General features: G+C 68.8%; 4 protein-coding genes across 4 annotated transcripts; 2 read left to right on the plus strand and 2 right to left on the minus strand.

The window, feature by feature from the left end:
- Positions 1-553: 553 nt before the first annotated feature.
- Positions 554-4,871, plus strand: RTN4RL2 (reticulon 4 receptor like 2; the record flags this gene model as incomplete). Its single annotated transcript, XM_080620028.1, has 3 exons — positions 554-587; positions 3,038-3,519; positions 4,098-4,871. 3 exons carry the CDS (start codon positions 554-556, stop codon positions 4,869-4,871), a joined length of 1,290 nt encoding a protein of 429 aa, XP_080476154.1.
- Positions 4,872-6,763: 1,892 nt separating this feature from the next.
- Positions 6,764-7,888, minus strand: TIMM10 (translocase of inner mitochondrial membrane 10). Its single transcript, XM_080617941.1, has 2 exons — positions 7,547-7,888; positions 6,764-6,999 (listed from the first exon to the last, which is right to left on the minus strand). Exons 1-2 carry the CDS (start codon positions 7,615-7,617, stop codon positions 6,798-6,800), a joined length of 273 nt encoding a protein of 90 aa, XP_080474067.1. The 5' UTR covers positions 7,618-7,888; the 3' UTR covers positions 6,764-6,797.
- A 3,979-nt stretch (positions 7,889-11,867) lies between these two features.
- Positions 11,868-13,235, minus strand: UBE2L6 (ubiquitin conjugating enzyme E2 L6; the record flags this gene model as incomplete). The annotated part of the gene is made up of 4 exons (XM_080619232.1): positions 13,200-13,235; positions 12,587-12,676; positions 12,106-12,292; positions 11,868-12,022 (listed from the first exon to the last, which is right to left on the minus strand). The coding sequence occupies exons 1-4, from the start codon at positions 13,218-13,220 to the stop codon at positions 11,868-11,870; spliced, it is 453 nt and encodes a 150-aa protein (XP_080475358.1). The 5' UTR covers positions 13,221-13,235.
- Positions 13,236-13,992: 757 nt separating this feature from the next.
- On the plus strand, positions 13,993-17,804 carry SERPING1 (serpin family G member 1). The gene is made up of 8 exons (XM_080618405.1): positions 13,993-14,045; positions 14,239-14,308; positions 14,394-14,880; positions 14,957-15,094; positions 15,171-15,374; positions 16,016-16,158; positions 16,622-16,832; positions 17,191-17,804. Exons 2-8 carry the CDS (start codon positions 14,240-14,242, stop codon positions 17,439-17,441), a joined length of 1,503 nt encoding a protein of 500 aa, XP_080474531.1. The 5' UTR covers positions 13,993-14,045; position 14,239; the 3' UTR covers positions 17,442-17,804.
- Positions 17,805-17,963: the final 159 nt, after the last annotated feature.

Below are 17,963 nucleotides of genomic sequence, written 5' to 3' on the forward strand. Positions count from 1 at the left end.
CGTGGGTGCGGGCCGGGACTCCCCTAGGGCCCTGAGCGCCCCCCGCTCGGCACCCACCGAGGGCAGCCGCATGCGGGGGTCCCGAGGTCATGCGGGGTGCAGGGGCACGGCCCACGTGCCCCACGATCGCAGCCCCTCCGCACCCCACGCCAGTCCCACGGACACGGGGGGAGGCCCCGCCACCGACCGCCGCGTCCTTACAGCGGGTCACGCCCCCCCCGCCGCGGGTCCCGACCAGCGGCCCTCCCCCGAGCCCCGCGTCGCCTCCCCGGGCCCCCCTGTGTGCCCCCCCCACGCGTGGCGGGCCGGCTCCGCAAGGGTTAATCGGCGGGGCCGGCGGCGGGGGGCGGAGCGCGGCCGCCCCGGGATAAGGCGCGGCGCGGGGCAGGGCTCAGCCCCACCGGAGCCGCGGGCAGAGCCGAGCGCAGAGCCGAGCCCACCCGTGCCCGCATCCCACCCGTGCCATGCCCCGGGGCGGCGGCCGGGGCGAGCGGCCCCCCCGGCAGCGGCCATGAGCCCCGGGGCAGCGGGCAGCGCCTGAGGCGGCCCCGCCATGCGGCCCCCCACGGCTCGGGACCTGCCCCAAGGTAGGCGTGGGGGCGGCGGGGGCCCACGCGCGTCCGTTGACCGCCGGCGGGGCGGGGGGAGCCGCCCCTCGGAGCGCGGTCCCTGCTCGGGGCGCTCCGGGCTCTTCTGTCGGGGCGCCCGCGGCAGCGCGGGGTGCGGGTGCCCCGGGGGGCGTGGGGTGAGGCCGGTGCGGGGTGACCCCCCCGCGCCCCACGGGTGCACCGAGCACCTCCGGGGCGCGGAGCCCGACGTGGGGGTTCCCCACGACCCACGTGGCGTTCGATGCCAGCCCGGGACCCCCAGCCCGGGGTGTGGGTGCCCTGCGACCCGCGAGTGCCCGGTGCCCGCCCAGCCCGACGTGGAGGTGCCCCATGAGCCACGGGGAGCTTGATGCCACCCTAAGAGCTCTTTCCGGGGGTGTGGGTGCCCCGCGACTCACGGGGTGTCGAATCCACCCCGGGACCCCCATCCCGGGGTGTAGGCACTCAACGACCCACCCGGTGCCACCCCCGGATCCTCATCTTGGGCTGTGGGTGCCCTATGGGGTGCTCGATGCCCCCCCAGGACCCCCAGCTCCAGGTGTGGGTGCCCCACGGGGTGCTCGATGCCACCTCAAGATCCCCCCTCCTGGGCTGTGTCTCCCCCGGGACCCACAGTGATTTCAGGTCAGCTCAGTGTGAGGGTGCCCCGGGACCCACAGCACACCACAAACCCCCCATTCCTGCTTGGGGTGCTCGGAACCACTCCAAGCCCCGCAACCGCGGTCTGTGCGCGCCCCACACCTCCCCCGGCTGTGCACCGCGGGTTCCATGGGGTACCCCCGGGCCTGTGCAGCGGTTCCATAGCAGGACTTCTGGGGGGGAGTGGGGGGTGTGTATGGACGGGGGGGGTGCACCGGGAACCGGTGACTTCAGCTCCCCACTGAGTCAGCCCGCGGCGACGGGGGAGTGACAGATGGGACGCGGGTGGGGGGCGCACGGCGGTACGGGGCTGAGCAGATGCCTCTGTGGGTGGGTGGGTGGGTGCCCCCCCTCCCCATAGCGCAATAGGGGGAGGGGAGAGGGGGGTGGACCCCTCCGGTGCACCGGAGGGGGCCACCCCCCTCTCCCCTCCCCCGTTACCGGGAGCATCCCCGCATCCCGGGCACGGGGCCAGGCGCCCGGGGTTGAATTATGGATGAAGCTCTCGGGTTGCAGCCCCGAGGGGGAATGGACGGGTATGGAAAGGAGGGGGGGGGGGGGGTGGACGGGATGGGGGGGGGAAGAAGCGGCGGCTGCAAGCTCGTGTCAGTGGCGAGAGCGTCAGCCCGCGCGCCCACGCGTGCCCCTCCCCGCACGTGGCCGCGGCACGCGCGCACGTGGACACCCCCCACCCCCCTTTGTCCGGTGGACGGGGGTCGGCCCCAAGGGGTCCATGGTCCCATGGAATCGGGATGGTCCCGGTGCGGGTGTAGCCCCGTCGGGTGGGGGTGGTCCCATGGGAATGTGGCCCCAGGGGGTGAACACGGACCTGGGGGTCCATTGGCCCCGTGGGGTCACCAAGGAGCCTTGGGGGTCCCGTGGGAATGCAGCTGTGGGTAGCAGGTATGGCCCCAGGGAGGTCCCAGGGGTGCACAGGTCAATGAGGGGGTGGTTGTGGGGTGCCCAGCCTGGATGGTCCTGCAGGATGGGCACAGAGGGATAGGGTGGGCATGGACCTGTGGGGCTCCTGGGTGGAAGTGTGGCTCTGGGGGCTCCTGGGGCTGTGGCCCTATGGCGTAGGATGGCTCTTGGTGGGAGGCATTGGGGAGCACAGCTCTATGGGGCTGGTGCGGGTCTGGGGGGACTTCTAGGGGTGCTCAGCGCTTTGAGGTGGGCGTGGATGTGCAGGATGGGCATGGCCTGATGGGGTGGGCATGGACTTGGAGCCTCCTGGGGCTGCATGGCCTCATGGGTGGGTATGACCTTGGGGTTTGCCATGGGCTCCATGACCTTATGGGTTGGCATGGCCCTGGGGGGCTCCTATGGGTGTCCAGCCCTACAGGATCATCAGAGCCCTGGAGCTCTCCATGGCCTTATGGATGGCACAGTGCTGGAGGGCTCCATGGGGTGTCCAGCCCTATGGAGCAGTCATGGCCTAGGTGTTCTCCATGGGCTCCATGGCCTTGTGGGTGGGCATGGCCCTGGAGAGATCCAGTGGGTGTCCAGCCCTGCGGGGTGGTCATGGCTGAGGAATTCTCCATAAGCTGCATGGCCATGAGGGTGGGCACAACCCCGTGGAGCTCCATGGCCATGAGGGCGAGCATGATCCTGCAGGGCTCCATAGCCGTGAGTGTGGGCACAATCCTGCAGGGCCCCATGGCCATGGGGGTGGGCACATTTCCCGGGCTCCCCATGGGGCGCCGGTCCCTCGGGCTGGGGGGTGCAGGGGGGCCGCGGGGGGCGGCGTTGCCGCACGCTGACCCCGTGCTGACGCCCCGCTGTGCCCTCAGGCGGGCGCCTGGCGGCCCTGCTGCTGGCGCTGGTGTGGGTGCCCGGCGGGGCGCCCGCCTGCCCCGCGCTCTGCACGTGCTACGTCTCGCCGCCCACCGTCAGCTGCCAGGCCAACAACTTCTCCTCGGTGCCCGCGGGGCTCCCGCCCGGCGCCCGCCGCCTCTTCCTGCAGAACAACGTCATCGGGGCGCTGCGGGCGGGCACCTTCGGGCCCAGCACCGTCACCCTCTGGCTCTACTCCAACAACATCTCCTCCATCCAGCCGGGCACCTTCCGCCACCTGCCCGCCCTGGAGGAGCTCGACCTGGGTGACAACCCGCACCTCCGCGTCCTGGCCCCCGACACCTTCCACGGCCTCCGGCGCCTGCAGGCGCTGCACCTCTACCGGTGCCAGCTGGCCACCCTGCCCAGCGCCATCTTCCGTGGCCTCCACAGCCTCCAGTACCTCTACCTGCAGGAGAACGGGCTGCTCTACCTCCAGGTCCGCTATGGCCCTGGGGCTGCCCCAGTGTGGCTGTGGGGTGCCTGTGGGGCAGGGGGTAGGGGAGCAGGGCGGTGGGTGATGACTTTGGGATGTGGGAGACCCACAGGTCAATGTGATGGGAGTTACCCACAGAGCGGGAACACAGGGTGGAGCGATGCCCATGGGGCGGGGTGATGGCTGACACTGTGGAGTATGGGCACAGGACAGGATGATGGGTGATATTGATGGAGTAGGGATACAGGGAAGAGTGATGCTCATGGAGATGGGTTGTGAGACAAGGTGCTGGGTGATGTCCATGGAGCAGGGAGACAGGACAGGATGATGGGTGACGCCATGGAGCATGGAGATGGCAGAGGGTGATGGGTGATGCTCATGGGGCTGGCTTGTTGGGTGGTGTCCATGGAGCAGAGACACAGACAAGGTGATGGCCATGGGGCAGGGTGATGCCTCCAGGACAAAGACATGGGGCAGGGCTCTTTGGGACACCCCGGGTGCTCCTCTCATTGAGGGATGTGAGGCAGGGCCCGTGGGGCTGCACACCCCAGATACCAACCCCTTGTCCCCCCGCACCACAGGACGACCTCTTTGCCGACCTGGCCAACCTGAGCCACCTCTTCCTGCACGGGAACCGGGTGCGGGCGCTGTCAGAGGGCGTCTTCCGAGGGCTGCTGAGCCTGGACCGGCTGCTGCTGCACGCAAACCGGCTGGTGACCATCCACCGCCGCGCCTTCCGCGGGCTGTCCCGCCTCACCATCCTCTACCTGTTCAACAACAGCCTGACGGCACTGCCCGGGGACCCGCTGGCCGCGCTGCCCGCGCTCCAGTTCCTGCGCCTCAACGCCAACCCCTGGGCCTGCGACTGCCGCGCGCGCCCGCTCTGGGCCTGGTTCCGCCGCACGCGCGTGTCCAGCTCGGCCGTGCCCTGCGCCAGCCCCCCCCAGCGCCGCGGCACCGACCTGCGCCACCTGCGCGCTCGCGACTTCGACGCCTGCCCCGACAGCGACGACGATGAGGAGCAGGAGCAGGCACGGGAGGAAGACGATGGCGATGGTGTCGGCCGTGTTGGCGGAGGCGGCGTGGTGGCGGTGATGGGCACCCCTGGGCGGGCGCTGGGCCGCCCTGGCACGCTCCCGGCCGCGCCGCCCTCTGCCTTCTACCGCGATGGGCTCCCCCCGCACGACCTGCGGGGCCCCCAGCTCCGGCCGCCCCCCCCGTCCCGTGACTCCCGCGGCCCCCCCGCGGCCCCCGGCTGCCCGCAGGCCCCCTGCACCCCCCCGGCAGCCGCCGCCGCCCCCCGGCAGCCCCACATCCTCCTGCCCCTCCTGGGTCTGCTCCTGCCCTGGCTCTGAGCCGCTCCTCGGGCTGCCCGTGCCCCCCTTCTCCCCTGGGGGGGGCACTTAGAACTGTGGGGGGCTGCGGACACAGGGTCCCCCCTGATCCTGAGTGGGAAAAACCCCAACAGGGACCCAAAGCTGGGAAATTATTTATTAAAAATGGTCTTATTTTGGGAGAGCGAGGCCTGGCTGTGGCGGGGGGCACGGGGGGGCACACACACCCCCACATACATCAACACACATCCACACACACATGTACACACAAATACACATACACACACACGTACACACACACACCCACCACATACACACCCACACACATACATACACAAAGCATACACATACGTACATGCGTACATACATGAGCACACACACGTGCACACATACACACACATACACTCACACGCATATACACATATATACATGCACACATCCATACATACACACGCACTCACATGCATACACATATATACACACACACATATACATACCCATACACATATACATACACACACATATACATGCACACACACATATACATACACACACACACATATACATACACACACACATATACATACACACACACACATATACATACACACACACATATACATACACACACATATACATACACACACACATATACATACATACACATATACATACACACACACATATACATACACACACACATATACATACACACACATACATACACATACACATATACATACACATACACATATACATACACACACACATATACATACACACACACATATACATACACACACATATACATACACACACACATATACATACACACACACATATACATACACACACATATACATACACACACACATATACATACATACACATATACATACACATACACATATACATACACACACACATATACATACACACACACATATACATACACACACATATACATACACACACACATATACATACATACACACACATGCGCACACTCAGCCGCCCGCTGCCTTTCCAGGTCACCGCCTGCTCCTGCTGGAACATTGATGGCAGCGCGGCTGCGCCGGGGCGGGCGGCGCGGGCAGGGGACACAGACGAACGTGGGGACGGACGGACAAACCCCACCCCCCGCGTGCTGACAGCCCCCACCGTGCACCCTGCACCCACCGCCATGCGGCACCCACCGTGCACCGAGAGCCCCGCGCCACCCGCACCCTGCCCCGCTGCCCATCACAACCCACAGCACCCGCACACGGACGGACAGGCAGACAGGGGGACGCTGCCCGCCCGTGGCGTGGGTCCCCTCGGGTGTGTGACCCCCTCTGCACGTGTCCTTCACCAGGCATTGGGGGGCCTCAGTACTGGTGTAGCTCTGGGGGTGCACTGGGAGGCCCCTGGAATCTCTGCCTTTTCCCTGTGGTGTCTGGGTATGTCCACGTGGCCGGCTGCTCCTGCTCCGGTGTCCCCAGGGCCCCTGCCAGGGGTCTCTGGATGTCCTTGTGTGGTCCCTGTGCAGGGCTGAGTGCCCCCATCAGGGCTGGGTGTCTCAGGGGTATTCCTGTCCCACCCCCACATCCCTTTGTCCCTGTCCCCCTCTGGCTGCTGCAGGACCACATCCCCATGTGTGTTCCCTCCAGTGTCTTCACAGGCAGACAGGGGGGCAGAGCCCCATCCCCACCCTGCAGGGGATTACGAGGGGCTCAGCTCTGCCTAATCCTGGGGATTACATGGGCCGGGCTGAGCTGGGCAAGGGGGGACATGCGGGGTGCCCCCATCAAGGTCAAGGCACAGGGCGGCTGGGGATGGCACGAGAGGGGGTGTCCCCCGCAGCACCCGCCGGGTTTGCCATGAACCCCAGCACATCCCATGGGGCGGTTGGGGGCTGAGGGAAGCGACCGAGCTGGCCCGAAGGCTCCGGTTTATTGGGGAGCGGGGTCAGGCGGTGCCGGTGCCCTGCTGCATGCGCCGCAGCAGCTCCTCGTCCTGCAGCGACAGCTCTGTCAGCTTCTTGCCCATCCTCTCGTGCACCTCCAGGTACTTGGCCACGCACCGGTCCAGGCACACGCTCTCCCCCTTCGACAGCTCCGCGTCCTTGTAGTGGGGGGGGACGCACTTTCGGTGGCACGCCTGCGTCATCCTGCACCGCACCGGCACCCTCAGGCCCTGCGCACCCGCTGCCACCCAGCACCCCCATGTGCCCCCCCCAGTGCACCCCATTTCCCAGGCAGCCCCTATAAAGCCCCCCATGCTCCTGACACCCCACCAGCCTCAGCACCCCCCGGGCCCTCAGTACCTCTTGTATTCCCCAGTGCCCTCCCCAGCCACGGGCACCCACAGTGACCCCACAAACCCAGGCATCCCAAGTGTCCCCCCAGACATAAGCACCCCCAGTACCCCCCATACTGGGGCACCCGCAGTTACCCCTTCGCCATGAGCACCCCGAATGGTCCTCATTCCCCAGGCACCCCCAGTGACCCCCAGCCAGCCATGGGCACCCCCACAGAACCTCCATCCCCAGCACATTCGGGTACACGCAAGGTCCCGCAGGCACTGGCACCCTCAGTGACCTTCCCCAACCCTGGGCATTCCAAGCGTCACCGCAGCCATGGGCATCCCCAGGGACCCCCATCCCCGGGCACCCCCGGCCCCTCACTGCCCCCCGCCCCGTGCCCCGCAGCGCGCACCGGTTGTACATGTCTGCCATCATGTCAACCTCCAGCTCGGCTGCCAGCTGCTGCGCCCGCAGCGGGTCCATGGCGGCGCGCAACGGCCCCGCGCGGTTCGGTGCCGCTCGGCTGCGCTCGGCCCCGCTCGGTTCGGCCCCGCTCGCTCACGGCCCCACTCGGCTGCGCTCGGCCCCGCTCGGTTCGGCCCCGCTCGCTCACGGCCCCACTCGGCTGCGCTCGGCCCCGCTCGGTTCGGCCCCGCTCGCTGACGGCCCCACTCGGCTGGGTTCGGGCCTCTCTCGGTTCGGCCCCGCTCGGTTCGGTTCGTAACGACTCGGTAGCCCGCGGCACCTCCCGTCAGGAACCACGTGGGCGCCGCACTTCCGCCCACACGCGAGCGGCCCCGCCCCAGCGCAGGCTTCAGCCAATAAGAAGCCAGGCTGATGGGGACCAGGAGCGCGTCCCCAGCGCTGATTGGGAGACGCGAGAGGGGGCGTGGTGGCGCCAGCAGCCTCGGGGGGAGAGGGGAGCGCGCGATTTGCCCCCCAAGGGGGGCAGAGGGGGTCACCCCCGCGGAGGGGCGGGGCTTGGGGCGGGCTCCGCCCCCTTCCCGCCCCCGGGGGCTCCGTGTCCCCGGTGTCCGCCCGTGCCTGGTCCCTCCCGTGCCTGGTCCCTCCCGTGCCCGGTCCCCCCGTGCCCCCCCCGTCTCCCGGTGTCCCGGATCCGCTCCAGTGCCCCCTCTCGTGCCCTGCTCGGGTCCCCCCGCCCGGCCCCACGTCCCCCCCGCGCCCCCCCGGCCCCACGCGTGCCCCGCGGCGCGCAGTGAGTGAAGGCGGCACCTGCCCCGCCGGGTAAAAATAGCCCCGGGCGGGCGGGGGCAGCGGGAGCGGCCGGAGCGGGACGGGACCGGACGGGACGGGGCGAGCGGCACCGGGGACGCGCCGGGGACAACCGGGAGGGACGCACAGGGGGGACACGGGAAAGGGGCAATGGGGTCAGGGAGGGGGAAGTGGGGGGCCGGGAGGGGCGTGAGAAAGGGCCGGGCCGCGACATGGGGGGTGGACGTGGGACCTGGGGGGGCGGGAGGAGCTGGGGGGTGCCGGAAGGGTCGGGGGGGTCTGGAGGGGGAATTGGGGTTCTGGTGATGGGGAATAGGGGCTCGGGATGGGACGCGGGGGGTCGGGAGGGATGCATGGGGAAGTTGCAGGGACACAGCGGGGATCGGGAGGGGGGCGGCCATAAGGGTTGGGGGAGGCCCCAGAAGCGAGATGAGGGGTCGGAAAGGGAAATAATGGGGTCCGGGAGGGGCTCCGAGAGGGTCGGGACAGGACACGGGGAGCCGGAGGCACACCCGGGATCGGGAAGGGGGGGGACGGTACGGGGTCAAGAGGGGTCTGGAAGGAGTCTGAGGGATCGGAAGGGGGAGTTTGGGTCCGAGAGGGACCTTAGGGAGGGTTTGGGATGGGAAATGTGGGGTCGGGAGTAGGTATGGGGGGGTGGGAAGGGGGAATGAGAGTCGGGAGGGGGAATGGGGAGTCGGGATGGGACATGGGATACGGCGAGACTGGGATAGGGGGGTCCGGTATTGGGGGGTTCTGGAGGAGGCGGGGAGGCCAGGCTGGGGTGCCGGGAAGGGGCACGGGAGAGCCTGAATGGGAATCCAGGTTGGGCAGGGGCAGCGGAGGGGACTGGGGGGAGAATGGGGGTGCCACGGCTGGGGGGGGCACGGGGCCGGGCTGGGGCAAGGGGTGGCACCCCAGTGACAGCCCTGTGCCCCCGCAGCAGTGACCACAGCAGCATGCAGCCCCTGGGAGACACCGAGACCCCCCCACCGGGCACCACCACCCCGGGAACCCCCAGCGCCCCCCCAGACCCCCCTGCGGAGCCAGCGGAGGGCAACGGGGATGGGGGAGACCCCCAAGGAGCGGGGGGCGCTGGGGACGAAGGGCAGGGGCCAGGGGCAGCGGGGGATGCTGGGGAGGACACTAAGGGGGAGGCTCAGGATGGGGGGGAGGACACCAGGGCGGGGGGGGACGCAGCGGGGGATGCGGGGTCAGGTCAGGATGCGGGGGGCAATGCCCAGGGAGCGGGGGACACGGCGAGGGAGGCTGAGGACGCGGGGGGCAGTGGGGGGGACACAGGGGGTGCCGGGGCAGAAGCACTGAAGGACGCCGGGGGCGAAGCGGGGGCTGCCGACGGCGCCGGGGGTGACGCGGGGGGTGCTGGGGGTGACACCGGGGGTGACACCGGGGGTGACACCGGGGGTGATGCCGGAGGTGCTGGAGGTGACACCGGGGGTGATGCCAAGGCGGTGTCAGCCGCGGGGGCTGCTCCGGGGGGGCTGCAGGAGGCGGCTGGGCCAGGGCCGGCAGCAGCAGGGAGCACCCCGGGGCCGCAGGTGAGACACGGGGGGCCGGGGGTGGCGGTGCCAGCGCAGGGTGGCAGTGAAGGGACAGGGTGAGAGTTCCCACAGGGCTGTGCCATGGAGCAGGTGGCGCTGACTGCGCCGGTGGCGCCAGGGCAGGGCGGCAGCAATAGGGACAGGGTGACGCTGTCCATGGTGGCAGCACCAGGGCAGGTGACGGTGCTTGTGCCCTCATTGCCACGCTGGCTGTGCCCACAGGAGCCGACCTGGATGCAGGATGAGGATGAGGAGCTATGGCCCGAGTTCCCCGCCAGCAGCCCCATGTCCCCCCTGTCCCCCACATCCCCCATGTCCCCAACATCCCCCCTGTCCCCCACATCCCCTATGTCTCCCACGTCTCCCACATCCCCCACAGGTAAGGGCTGTGCCAGGCAGGACCCTGGGATCACCGCGACCTCACACCCCCATGGGGTCCCCTACAGATTCCCCCCATCCCCTACCCATGGGGCAGGACCTCCAGCCCTGTGTGCTGGGGGTGCCCAGGGAGGATGTGGTTGTCCCCACCCCCTGGTGCCCCCTCCCTCCACAACCCTTCCTCTGTCCTCTGCAGCTGGCACAACCGAGGGCTTGGGGGGCAGCGAGAGGTGAGTGTGGGCAGGGGTGGCACAGCCCCATGGGTGCACCACCACCCAGCCCCACTGCAGAGCACCCCATGTGCACCCATACATGTACCCTCAGGGGTGCTCCAACGGGGGGGCCGCGGGGCAAGGTGCCCCCTGGGCCGGTGGGGCAGAGACCAAGGCTGGAGGGGGCCGTGGGTCGGCCACGTTCGAGCACCCGGGCCCACGGGCGCAGCGCCATCCTGGAGAAGTTCGGAGGGTGAGAGGGGACTGGCCCTATGGCGGGACAGGGGGCAAAGGCATACAGGAGGGACATGGGGTAGTGAGGGCCACAGAGGAATGGAGGCCATGGGACAGGAGAGGCACTGGGGGGCCATGTGGCAATGGGGGGGTATGGGAGGACTGGGAGGGGCAGGGGAGGCATGGGGCAGTAGAGCGCATGGGGAGACTGGGGCCATGTGCAAATGGCAGGTGCAGGAGGGTTGAGGGTGCCATGAGGCAATGTGTCAGCGGGCGTACTAGGGGGGTGATGTAGGGAGTGTGGGGTGCTCCATGGCGCCTGGCATTGCCCACAGGGCAGCCACGGGGCCAGCCCCACACCTGAAGCGGGCGGGGGGCACGGCCACAGTGAAGGCGATGCTGCTGGAGTGGTGCCGCGTGAGGACCCGCGGCTACGAGGTGAGAACAGGGGCGACGCCATGGGGCAGCTGTGGGGCAGCCGTGGGGCAGTGTGGGGCAGCCTGACCCCTCCACCCGTGGCAGCACGTGGACGTGCAGAACTTCTCGGGGAGCTGGGGCAGCGGCCTGGCCTTCTGCGCGCTCCTGCACAGCTTCTTCCCCGACGCCTTCGACTACGGCAGCCTGGAGCCAGGCGCGCGGCGCCACAACTTCACCGTGGCCTTCGCCACCGCCGAGTGAGTGAGAGCAGCCCCTGCCCCGGCACGCCCTGCACGGGCGGGTGGCCCTGGCTGACCCCGTGTGCCCGCAGGGAGCGGGCAGGCTGCGCCCCGCTGCTGGACGTGGAGGACATGGTGCGAATGGCGGTGCCCGACGCCAAGTGCGTCTACACGTACCTGCAGGAGCTGTACCGCTGCCTTGTGGCCAAGGGGCTGGTGAAGACCAAGAAGCGCTGAGCGGGATCCCCACGGCCCCCACCCGGGACACCCCCCTGCTGCGGTCCCCACCAGTAAAGGCTGTGGTGATGGATGAGCTGCGGTGGCCTCGTCTCCTGTGTGCTCACAGCCCTACTAACACCCCCCGGTGCCTCCCTCCCCCCAAGTGAGACCCTGTGGGGCCAGTGCAGGAGCAGGAGAACCTTTATGAGCCCACATAAAGGTGAAGCCCCGGAGCGGTCTCAGGGCTCCGGCCGCGGCTCCGCGTGCCGCCGCGCGTGCTCCTCCGCTCGGCGATGGAACAGCTCGGGCCGCTCCCGCAGCTCCCGGGCCAGGTCCTGCCGCAGCACCCGCTGCGGGTCCGGGCTGTCCAGCAGCAGCAGCAGGTCCTGCAGCACTACGGGCACCGGGGGGTCGGTCAGGGCGGGCACTCCCCGGGCAACCCCCGTGCCGTGCCCCCGACACCCCCGGGGTGCCCACCTTGTGTGGCGCGGGTGCTGGGCACCCAATGCTGGGTGGAGGTGAGGGGCTGGCACACGTGGCCCTCGGCGTCCACGCCGGGGTGGTAGATGCTGGTGCAGAGCCTGGCGCGGGGCGGGGACAGGGGGTGGTGGGGCGAGAAGGTCAGCTCGAATCGGAAAGCGCCGGCGTTGTACGGAGGGTTGTTCTGCCTCGGTGATGGGGGGCACACATCAGCACCCCGCCGTCACAGCACCCATCGGGGAGGACCCTGTCCCAGCCGTGATCTCCTGTGCTCTCCGTGGAGACCTCCCTCAGCCTGAGCCCGCAGGAGGGGAACCCCAGCCCCGTGCCCCCGGTCCCCCACTATGGTGTCCCCCCCACCCCATGCTGCCCTCCCAGGGATACCCGTGGAGACCCCAGGGGAACCCCAATCCCCCACGTCCACAGGGGCCACCCTCCACTCCGGGCTCCCCCCCGGATTGCCCCCCAGGGTCCGCACCGGCAGCAGGAGCCCCCCCCATCGCAGCACGTTCCCGTCCAGCGGCCGCACCTCGCGGGCCCCGCCCCAGAGCCGCGCCTCCTCCAGCTCCTGCGGGGCGGGAAACGGGCGGGGTCAGACCGGACACGCCCCTAGCGGCGGGGCTTCCATCAGAGGCGCGCTCCCATTGGCGGGGCCGCTCCTCGGGACACGCCCCTATGGGCGAGACCCGCCTCTAGGGGCGGAGCCGAAGCGCTTGGCCACGCCACGTTCCCCCAATGGGGGGGGCCACAGCAAAGCCCCGCCCCGCCGCGGAGCCGCTCCCGCCAGGGAAACGAAACCGGAGCGCGGCGCTCCCGGCGGGGTTGGATTGGCTTCAACCGGCACCGGCATCCCCTGTACCCCCTGCACCGGAGACCCTTTGCCCCGGTACTGCCCGGGGGCCCCCCGCCTCTCTGCACCCGCCTCCAACACCGACTGCATCCCTGCACCCCGATACCGGAACCCCTCATCCCTCCGCCACCCCTTCCCGCGGTGCTGGCACCGCTCGGTGCTGACACCAAGACCAAAACTGCTGTCCCGCCACAGGCCCGCAGCCCCGTCCAGCCCCCGGTGCCCCCGGTGTCACACGCACCTTGGCGATCCTCGCAGCCATGGTCAGCGATGACCAATGCCGGTGGGCGGGGCTTCACCGGGACACGCCCCGCGCCACGGAAGTTATGGGCGGGACCTTGGGCAGCCCGCGGCAATAAAGACGGGGTGATGAGGGGCCAGGCAAGCCTTGGGCACCCGGGTGTCACTGGAGTCTGCAGTGAGAGGCCAGACCTGCCCCACATGGCCATGGGCATGGCTGCGCTGGCAGGGGTGCACTCAGAGGTGTCCGTGCCCCAGGGCTTGCTCGGAGGTGTGGCGAGAGCAGCCTGCCCCACAGCTGACTGCCCAGGGGCAGGAGGTTGTGTCTTCCTAGTTCTAGGGTGAGAAGGCTCCGTGGGGACTCCATCCCCTTGATCACAGAGGACAAGGTTGGGGAGCTTGAGCTGGAGCTTGAACACCACACGGGTCATAGAGGTTGGGCAATTGGATGGCTAAACTGCCCCTTGTCACCACAGGGGTCATAGATAGGGGACAGTTGAGAGGCTAGACTGACCCTTGTCACCACAGGGGTCATGGAAAGTGGGCAGTTGGGTGGATACACTGCCCCTCATCACCACAGGGTTATACGGGGGTACCTGGGTCGCCAGAGCACCCCACCTCCCAAAGGGAGCCGGCCCCAGGGGCTGGTCCTCCAGCACTGCAGCAGCGTGGGACTGGAAGGGGGGCCGCATCCTGCCCCGGGCGCCTGCGCCTGCCCACCCCCCCCCCCCCGGATGATTTACGGGAAGTGCCGGCAGCTCCTTAATCTTTAACCAGGCCAGGCCGGACCCGGGCACATCCCCCCGCGCCGGCCGGACCCGCCGGGCTCCGACCCGCCGGCACCCAGGTGGGCCCAGGGAACTGCCCCCTCCTGTCCCCCGCATCCCGTGGGTCAGACCGGGGTACCCCGGGATGGGGTGAAGGAATGGGAGTGCAGGGAACGGGGGTGCAGGGTGCAGAAGGGTGGAAGCGTGTCGGGTGCCAAGGCTGGGAGCTGGAGTGGGGGTGCTGGGTGCCCTTGACCCATACCTGCCCACCAGGATGCCCACCACGATGCTCTGCCTGCCCCTCGTGTGGCTGCTGGCCACAGCCACGGCCACTGTCACGCTGGTAAGTCTGGCCTTGGGACACAAGCTTCCCTTACCTGACCCCCCGGGTGCCTCCGTGCCCACCTCACCCAGGTCCTCGTGCACAGGTGCCCGCACCGGAGACCTCTCCCAGCGCACCGAAGCTGCTCAGACAGTCCCTGCTGCCGTCGGTACCGCCCCGTCCTGTCCCCACGCCACGGGGGGACGCGGGGCCCCCCGTCCTGCCCCCCCAAGCGCACCCCGAGCTGCTGCCTGCCCTGGCTGCCCCCCCCGAGGCCACAGATCCCCCCAGCCCCGCAGCGCCCGAGGGGGCACCCATGGAGCCGGGCACCACCGCCAGCGGGAGCACCGCAGCTCCAGCACCCAGCAGCACCAGCGACAGTCCCGGCCCCGGTGCCCCGCCGTGCCCCGGGGACGAGGAGCCGGTCGAGGACTGCGGGAAGCCCACGGAGGAGCAGCGAGCGGCCGTGTCTGAGGCAGTGGCCACCTTCGCCCTCCGGTTCTACCAGCGCATGGCAGAGGCTGCGCGGCCCGAGGCCAACCTGCTCTTCTCCCCCATCACCGTGGCCATGGGGCTCTCGCACCTTCTGCTGGGTGAGGCGCCAGCACCGCGGCCGTGCCAGCCCGGGTGCCCCATGGGTGCGGTGCTGAGCCTGCCCTGTGCCTGCAGGCGCCCGTGGTGAGACCCGAGAGCGCCTGGCCGCCGTTCTGGCTTACCCCCCAGGGCTGGGCTGCGTGCACAGCGCCCTGCGGCTCCTCAGTACCGCGCCTGGACTCTTCTCTGCTGCTCAGATCTTCCACCACCCAGGTGAGCGGGGTGCCGGGGGGTGCCAGGGGTGCTGGGGGTGCGGGCGCAGGCTGACACCAGCCGTGCCGCCGGGCAGACCTGCACCTCCGGACCCGCTTCCTCAATGAGTCCTGGCACTTCTACAACACCCGCCCGCGGGCGCTGACCGGCAACGAGAGCCTGGATCTGCAGCACATCAACGCCTGGGTGCGCGAGGCCAGCCGGGGGCTGCTGCCGGAGCTCCTGTCCACGCTGCCTCCCGAGCCCCAGCTGGTGCTGCTCAGCGCTGTGCATCTGCAGGGTACGGCCCGGGATGGGATTGGTTCTGGGATCGAGCAGATCCACGTCCATTGTGCCGGGGCAGCAGCACAAGAGGGACGTGGAGCTGCTGGAGCGAGTCCAGAGGAGGTCATGGAGATGCTGCGAGGGCTGGAGCAGCTCTGCTCTGGAGCCAGGCTGAGAGAGCTGGGCTGGGGCAGCCTGGAGAAGAGAAGGCTCCTGAAGGGGAGACCTGAGAGCAGCTCCAGTGCCTAAAGGGGCTGCAGGAAACCTGGAGAGGGGCTTGGGACAAGGGCCTGTAGGGACAGGCCAAGGGGAACGGCTTGAACCTGCCCGAGGGGAGACTGAGATGAGCTCTTAGGCAGAAGCTCTTCCCTGTGAGGGTGCTGAGGCGCTGGCCCAGGGTGCCCAGAGAAGCTGTGGCTGCCCCATCCCTGGCAGTGTTCAAGGCCAGGTTGGACACAGGGGCTTGGAGCAAGCTGCTCCAGTGGAAGGGGTCCCTGCCCGTGGCAGGGGTTGGAGCTGGAGGAGCTTTAAGGTCCCTTCCAGCCCAAACCATTCTATGGCTCTTTGTATCTGCCTGGGATCTGGTGAGCAGCTGATCCCGTGGTCACCCCTGCATCCCACTGGGCCCGTTCCATTCCTGATGCCGTGTCCCTGCAGCCGCCTGGCACACGCCGCTCGATGTGAAGCAGACGGTGCCGCTGCCCTTCCTGCGCCCCGGGCACCCCCCGCTCCTGGTGCCCACCATGACCAGCAAGAAGTACCCGGTGGCCTCTTTCATTGACCCTCAGCTGCAGGTCCAGGTACCCCCAGTGGCTGGGAGAGAGCCGGGGTGCGGGCTGTAACATCGCTGCTGTGGCACTGGAGGGGTGCTGAGCTGTGCTGTCCCTGCGGTGTCACTGTGGGAGGGCCAGGCTGCAATGGCACTGTGGAGTCACCGGGGCTTTCTGTGTTTCAAGGTCCCACGGGTATCACTGGGGGTCTCCATGTTTCGGGGTGCAGGGGTGTCCTGGGGGATGTCCCGGGGTGTCACTGGGGGTATTATGGGGGGTATCACGGGGGGAGTCACTGGGGGGGTGTCTCCCGGGGGGTGTGTACTCACTGTGGGGGGTGTCACTGGGGGGATGTCACACACGGGGCTGTCTCACGGTTTGTGTCTCACACGGTTTGTGTCTCACACGGTTTGTGTCTCACACGGTTTGTGTCTCCCTCGGGGCTGTCCCACCCCGGTCCGTGTCTCACTGTGCGGGCTCCCCCCTGCCGCAGGTTGGCCGTTTGGCGCTGCGGGGGGGGCTGAGCCTGGTGCTGCTGCTGCCGCTGGGGCCGCTGGGAGCGCTGGAGCGCGCGCTGGACCCCCCCGCGCTGCTGCGCCTGCTCCGGCGCGCGGCCCGCACCCCCCCCCGCGCCACCGCCCTCGCGCTGCCGCGCGTGCGCCTCGACGTGCCCCTGGACGTGGTGCCGCTGGTGCACGACATGGGTGAGCGCGCTGACGTCATGCGGTGACGCCACCAGCCCCGGTCGTGTCCCCCGTATTCCTCAGTGCCCCGGGTGCTGCCGGCATCCCCAGGGACCCCAACGAGCCCAGTATTCCCAGTGCTCCCCAGCATCCCAGGGACCCCGTACCTTTGGTGTCCCCCGGTATCCCTGCTCTCCCTCACATCCCCACCACCCCTTATGCGCCCCATGGCTCCCAGTGCCCTTCATGTCCCCCTTGTCCCCAGCGTCCCCGCATCACCTCCCTGTCTCTGCTGTCCCCCACGTCCCATTGGGCCTCCCCATTGCCCCTGACGCCCCCTGTTCCCCCCGTGGTGTCTCCACGCCGCCCTTCCCCGCAGACTTCGGGCTGTTCCTGGACGCGGAGCTGTGCGGGCTGGCGCGGGGCGCAGCGGTGGCCGTGGACGCTGCGCGGCACCGCGCGGTGCTGGCGCTGGACGAGGCGGGCGTGGAGGCCGCGGGGGCCATGGCCACGTCGGTGGCGCGCTCGGCTCCGCTTCTGGAGGCGCTGCGCCCCTTCCTCTTCCTCCTCTGGCACGACAGCGCGGACGTCCCCGTCTTCATGGGCCGCCTCAGCGACCCCCCGCCCTGACCCCCCGTCCCTCCATCCATCCCTCCCTGCTTCCTCCTCTCCATCCATCCTTCCCTCGGTCCCTCTCTGCCTCCTTCCCTCCAGCCCCTCTTCCATCTCCCCATTGTCCCTTTTTCCTTCCTCCCATCCCTCCGTCTCTGCCTTCCTCTTTCTTTCTTTTCCCTCCCTCTGTTCCTTGTCCCTCCATCTCTCCTCTCTTTCCTTTTTCCCTCCCTTCTTACTTCCAAGCACTCTCCAGCCCCATTCTTCCCTATTTTCCCTTGCTACCTCCTTCCCTCCCTCCGTCCTCCTCCCCGGTTCCTTTTCTCCCTGTCTTCCTCTTTTTCCCCCATCCTCCCCCTTTCCTTCCCCATCTCCTCACTCTTCACCCCCAGCCCCACAGAGCACTATGGGGGGTGTGTCCCCGTGCCTCAGTTTCCCCACCAGCTCTGACCCCCAATAAAAGCCCTGAGCTCTGCGCGGTGCCTGCATGGGGAGGGGATAGGGGCAGCCCGGGGGGGCGGGGCACTTTGGGGGCTATGG

This window comes from Psittacula echo, assembly GCF_963264785.1.
Source record: "Psittacula echo genome assembly, chromosome: 5".
NCBI lineage: Eukaryota > Metazoa > Chordata > Aves > Psittaciformes > Psittacidae > Psittacula > Psittacula echo.